General features: G+C 33.8%; 1 protein-coding gene across 2 annotated transcripts; it reads left to right on the top strand.

The window, feature by feature from the left end:
* The first annotated feature begins 500 nt into the window (after positions 1-500).
* On the top strand, positions 501-3029 carry LOC129301088 (ubiquitin-NEDD8-like protein RUB2). Of its 2 annotated transcripts, XM_054939652.1 has the most exons (4): positions 501-815; positions 1746-2005; positions 2584-2643; positions 2753-3029. In XM_054939652.1, exons 1-3 carry the CDS (start codon positions 723-725, stop codon positions 2612-2614), a joined length of 384 nt encoding a protein of 127 aa, XP_054795627.1. In that variant the 5' UTR covers positions 501-722; the 3' UTR covers positions 2615-2643; positions 2753-3029. The 2 variants fall into 2 exon arrangements, with proteins under 2 accessions (XP_054795627.1, XP_054795626.1); XM_054939651.1 differs by lacking the exon at positions 2584-2643 and having other exon boundaries at positions 506-815.
* The last annotated feature ends 3123 nt before the right edge of the window (positions 3030-6152 follow it).

The following is a 6152-nucleotide window of genomic DNA, read 5'->3' as shown; positions in this document are numbered from 1 at the left end:
TCACACTAACACATATTTGGTCCTGTAAATTGAACCACTTTACAACATCAAAATTTTTTTTTTTCAAATATCAATTAACATTCTAGCACACTATTGTAAAAACATTAAAATATAATAGGAACAGACCGGAACTCCAGGTTAAATAAAAAAAAATAAATTTCATTTTTAAAGTTTTAATACATAATGCTGTACAATTTTATTTAAAATACACCGTGTATAATTTAATGAAAGTTGTATACTCATGCACTTATTTGCAAAAATTATACAGTTTCTTTTTTTTTTGACAGAAAAAATTATACTGTTTCAAAAAAAATAGCTTTTCTTTGATATTTTAAAAGAAGAGTCTCATGATAAAAAAAATTATAATAGAGATATATATATATATATATATGATATTTTATTTCCTTAAATAATACAAAATAATAATATTTTTCACTTCTCTCTACAAAGAGGGTCGCTGGTCAAAAGGGGGAAAATACATACTACATGGCCTTCTCGTGAAAAAAGCAGAGGAATACGAATAAAGAAAGAATGAGAGCTGCGTCTGCGTAGACTTGGAGACAGGACAGTGCATCCAATCCCTCCTCTAATCGAAAGTCGAAACGTAGATTCCCATTATTTTCAACCTTCAAATACTCCTTCTTCCTCTTGGCGGCAACCACGCCCAACAATTCCCCTGTCTCTCTCTTCTCTCACTCTCTCCATCAATAACAACCAGAAAGATGCAGATCTTCGTCAAAGCTTTGACCGGAAAGACTATCACTCTCGAGGTCGAGAGTAGCGACACCATCGACAATGTCAAGGCCAAGATTCAGGTTCAATTTCAGTTCCTTACCTCTTTTTCCGTGTTTTTATTGATTGGGATTTCATCTAAAGAGGTGGCTTTGTCGGTAAAGTTGCATGGAGTCATAGTTATTTTCATCCTTTTTTCCCTGGTCAAAACATAGTTGTTTTCAGCAATCAATTTATCGGTAGTGGTTTTGCCTTCCGAGTTTTCTGTTCGGGTTCCTGGTTGTTGCTTGTAGATAGAATTTTGCTGTGAATAGGTGATTTTGGTTTTAGTTCTTATCCGATATGTTAGTATGGTTGTCAATACGAAGGGGGTGTGACCAATTCGATGTTGGTTTCCCTGGAAGTGTAAAGCTTAACTTGAATATTGCACTTCTTGTCCCTGAAACCGGTATCGAGAAGTAAGCTGTGATCAAAGTGATCCTGTGGCACAAGATGCTTTGTACCTGTCAAATTCATGCTTCTTCAAATTCTGTTGAAATATAGAGGAGTAACGGACTCTAGCCTTTTTTTTTTTTAACTGTGATATCACCGTAGACCTGAGGAAGTGAAACTTTTCTATGTTTGACATTGAGTTTCTCTGCTAGCACAGGTAAACACGTCGTTGGAAGGAATTTTTAATGTGTGTTCGCGCATTAGGTTATAGTTTACTGATATTTGCATATTTGAACAATTTAAAAATTGCTGATATTTAATCCTCCCGGAATAATCGGGAAGATTGAAAAGCTTTGAAAAATTACGTAACAATGTTATGTAGTGGAGAACTGAGATTTATTTTTCTTTATTTGTATGGTGCTATAATTTGACAGAATCCATATGCCCGCATCTGTGTTTGTCCTTATTTATGAAGATTGTGGTGCTTGTGTTGAGGGTAAAATTTTGAATCACAATATCATTGCAATTGATAAGTTGGTGGTGTTAATTTCTAAAATGACTTGTGGATCACATATCTGTAGGACAAGGAAGGTATCCCCCCTGACCAGCAGAGGTTGATTTTTGCTGGTAAGCAGCTGGAAGATGGTCGCACTCTTGCTGATTATAACATTCAAAAGGAATCAACACTTCATTTGGTTCTGAGGCTTAGAGGAGGAACCATGATTAAAGTGAAGACACTTACTGGAAAAGAAATTGAAATTGACATTGAGCCAACTGATACCATTGACCGGATCAAGGAACGTGTTGAAGAGAAAGAGGGAATTCCACCTGTTCAGCAGAGGTTTGTTCTTTCGTTTTTGCTCAATTTACCGTTTGGGCTGAAGCTATTCATTGGCAGATGATTGACTGTTAGATGAAAACTTGTAAGGTCACTTGTTAAATGCAGAAACTTATATGTGTTTGATCTGATCATATGTTATCCTACCTCTATCATTTTTGTGCATTTAAGATAGAGATATACAGAATTTATATATCGTTGTTTCATTGTCTTGTCTTCGTTTAAAGTTTCCCCCTTACAGGGATTTTTGTTGCTGGCCAGTGATGAATTAAGTTGTACTTAAATTTTGATATAGAACTTTGTTTTCTTTGTCTTTATAGTATAATTTACTTTGCTATGCCTTTTCTCTAAGAAGTGCTGAATTTACGTATTTAACTTTAAAGATATTTGGAATTTGGCATGCCACTGGCCACTGCATGTCCATATCCATGCCTCTATTTTGGCCATAATTTGAATTATAACAACTCTCTTATCTGCTTCCTGCTTTTGATATGCTAACATAATTCTGAATAGCAGTATTGTATGCTCGAGTCTTGAATTGTTGTTTGTGAACCTTCTGAACTATGCTAATGTTTTATCAGAGTCATATTTAATCTGCTTGCCCTTCATTAGCTACAGCGAAATTTGAATCTTGCTGACAAGTAACCCTGTTCAATTCACTTATTTGACTTCCAATTTCCTTTTATACAATATCAAGGGTTTTGTTATTCCACCCTAAACATCAGAATCTATTATTGCTACTTATTTCAGGCTCATATATGCCGGGAAGCAGCTGGCAGATGACAAAACAGCTAAAGAGTACAACATTGAAGGTGGTTCTGTGCTTCACCTGGTGCTTGCCCTTAGGGGTGGTAGTCTTTATGTATAATAATGAGCATCCAATGACCGGGCACTCTGTTTGCACAGACTCGGTCACTTCTTGGTAAAATCTGTTAGTCACATCTAAAGCATGAAACCATGAATGGAAACTGTGTCACTATCTGTCTCTGAACATGGCGTTGTTATATTATAACTTTGTTTCCAGCAATTTGCTGCAATTGTTGTTTATAGGGAGATTGACTCAGTTATATGCTTTCAAACCCATGGTTCTCTGAATGATGGATAGTTGAACTGTAAAATTCATAAGCAATAGTTGAGGAACTTGATCTGATTCTACATCATGCTTGCTCAGAGGAGTTCTGGTTTTTTCCTAACATTATCCCCTATTAGAGTGAATCTTGTATTTACTAGAGTTCTAATACCACCGCCACCACCACCAATAATAATAATAGTAAGCCTGTCAAACATGATGATCGTTGAGGAATTTAATATATAGAAACTTTTTGAAAGATAAATACTAGGGACTCTTCTATAGGAGTTATTGCTAACCAGTGAGAAAGGAATGGGGGACTGATGGAAGTCATGGCCTCTCAAGTTTTTAATTCTTTTAATATTATACAGGTTTTATATAATTAGGGTCCGCCAGTACCTAAAATTTATATTATATGTTTTTTGCCAAATCTTGTACCCCCCGCCCCCGGTTGCCAACTATCTTCTATTTTGGGTGCTCATCCAAAATGGTGGATGGAGTGTCTATAGATTGCAATGTTATTTGTGGATTTGAATCATGACATGATCTTGTAAATTGTAAGAGATTTGTTGTTGATACACGGTGTAGAAGTGTAGAATGAAGTGAAAATGAGGGAAGACAAAGTAAATCTATGATTTGGAAATGCCTCTTGTATACCTAAAGAAAAAAAAAAACACAATACAATACAACAATTACTGCTAAGTATGATAATGGAAGTTCCAAGGAAGTCTGTTTCGTATTTGCAACCAGACACCTCCAAGAGAGACATACTAGGACGCGCGCGCGCGCAGGGATTGGTCGAATGTGGTTTTTCTTGTTTTAGGTTCGAGATTAATTTACATTTGGAAGGATTTTGAAGAGGATATTGGACGTGTGTGAGAGGTCTTAATGGAAAAAAGTCAGATTTTACTGTCAAGTGGACTACCTTTGTGATTGGGTGATGAATACTGCTGATTGCTGAAGACTTTGGAGACGGGCGGCCTCAGCATGTGGGAAGAGTCAGATATTGGACTGAGTTTGAAGAGAGACTGAATCTAAATATGCTCTGTGGACACACCTGAGAATGAAATGCTTCACGTTCAATGGTCCAAATCAACTCATCTTCTGGATTCTGTGTGTAGGCCATCACTTATCAATCCTGTTATAATCATTCAAGCTGCCTCTGCGGAGGGCTTTTCTTCCTTTTTTAAAAAAATTATTGTTTTTGAAAAAGTAGGGCTTGGGTTTATTAAAAAGGATAATCTTTGATAAAGTGACAAATTTAGGATTGGATTTTTATTGAGAAATGTGCTCATATTTAATATGTAATCGTGTTTCAAATAGGATTATAATTTTGTATCGCCCCTCACCCATCAATCCTACTATAAAATTATAATCATTCAGGCCGTGTCTTTGGGGAGGGCTTTTCTTCTTTCCTTTTAAAATTATTGTTTTGGCTTTTATTGTTTTTATTTTTAAGCGAAAGTTTTAGCGCATATCTGAAATTTTTCTTTGAATATGCTCACTCCATGATGGGGCGCACTTCACATTCAATGGTCCAAACCAATTCATCTGCTGGATTCTGCACGCAGCATTTCACCCTTCTCCTTTCATAGGAAAGCTTCTCTTCATTGGCATGATTTTAAAAACTGGATCAGATGGCTAGTCAATCGATTAACTGAGAATCGATTCTTGGTCCAGTTCAGTTGAAGCTCAAGAATCAACCTTAGGAAACTGGTCAATAACATGTAAAATCGGATAAAAATTGGACTGATTCCCTTGAGAAAACTGGACAAAATTAAAAGTTATCAAGGAAAATAATTTTTGATCTTTACACTTTGCTCGTGTTTTGTTATAGGTCCCTATATTTTTTCAATGTTTGGGTCTTTACATTTTCATTTGTGGTGTTTTATATTCATTTAAGGTCCCTACATTTTGATCATTTTGGTCATTTAGGGACCTAGAATATTAAAAAATAAAAGTGTAGAGAAATTCAAAATACTAAAAAAAGTATATGAACCTAAAACAAAACACGGGTCAAAATACAATAACCAAAAGTTATGTTTTTCCAAATTATTAAAAAAATAAAACAAATCAGAATTAAAATTAAAAACTAAAAGCTTGGGCCAAGAGCTGTAACTTTTGCAAATATAAGCTCAGCCTCTCCTGTGACAATCTCTTTCTCCTTTCCATACTTGCAGATGATGTGGGACTCGTATCAAGTATTATGCACGTACAGTACGCCCCCTTTTTTTCCTCTTTTTCTTTTAATTTTTGTTGATAATTTTTTTTTTGCATATATCTTGATTTTTTTAATGTGGGCACATATTTTTAATCTTTATACTTTCTATTATTTATGCATATTTTTTAAAATCTGATCCTTTTAGTTTAAACATGCCTTCAAAAAATGTCTAATATTTTATTATTTTATCAACATCTTTCTTAATATTTAAATGAAAGCTTCACTTATAAATATATTAATCATGTATTCATCAATAATAAATTCTACTATCAAGAATCTATAATGTATTTTTGAAAAAAAATACATATTTAAATGTATTTCTTATTTAATTATGATATATAAATTAAAAATATATTAATTTAATGTTAACCGTTTCGACCCTGGTTTGACTACGGTCCAACTAATGAATTGTAAACCAGTATCTCATCCGATTTAGTAATTGGTCCGGTTTTTTAAAACCTTCTTAATCTAAGCGTATTATAAATTTTTTACACGATTAACCAAGACTTCTGAAAAAAAGAAAAAGAGAGTAAATAACAATTTCAGTTTAATTCACATTTATTTTTCAAGTGTATATAACTCTTTTTTAAAAAAGTATCATATATTTTAATTTTAATTTGAATTTTTTCATTGAAATATTCTATATTAATTTTTTTATTTTAAGAAATGAGTTTACATTAATATGTCTTGGTAAAAAATAAATTAAATATAAATGGTTTCTTAGCAAGTCACTTAGCCGTCTCTCATCATTAGATTATCATAACATAGCATGTACTCTTTGGATGCTGAAGATTTTTATTTTTTTTTTAAATAAGATTGGGGGGGGTGGGTGGGGGTAGGGTGAGAGATGGTAATTAACC

The sequence above is a fragment of the Prosopis cineraria genome, unplaced genomic scaffold, assembly GCF_029017545.1.
Source record: "Prosopis cineraria cultivar Desert tree isolate PC_DT_omini unplaced genomic scaffold, ASM2901754v1 PC1887, whole genome shotgun sequence".
Classification (NCBI taxonomy): Eukaryota; Viridiplantae; Streptophyta; class Magnoliopsida; order Fabales; family Fabaceae; genus Prosopis; species Prosopis cineraria.
This window is presented reverse-complemented; position numbering and strand designations above follow the sequence as displayed.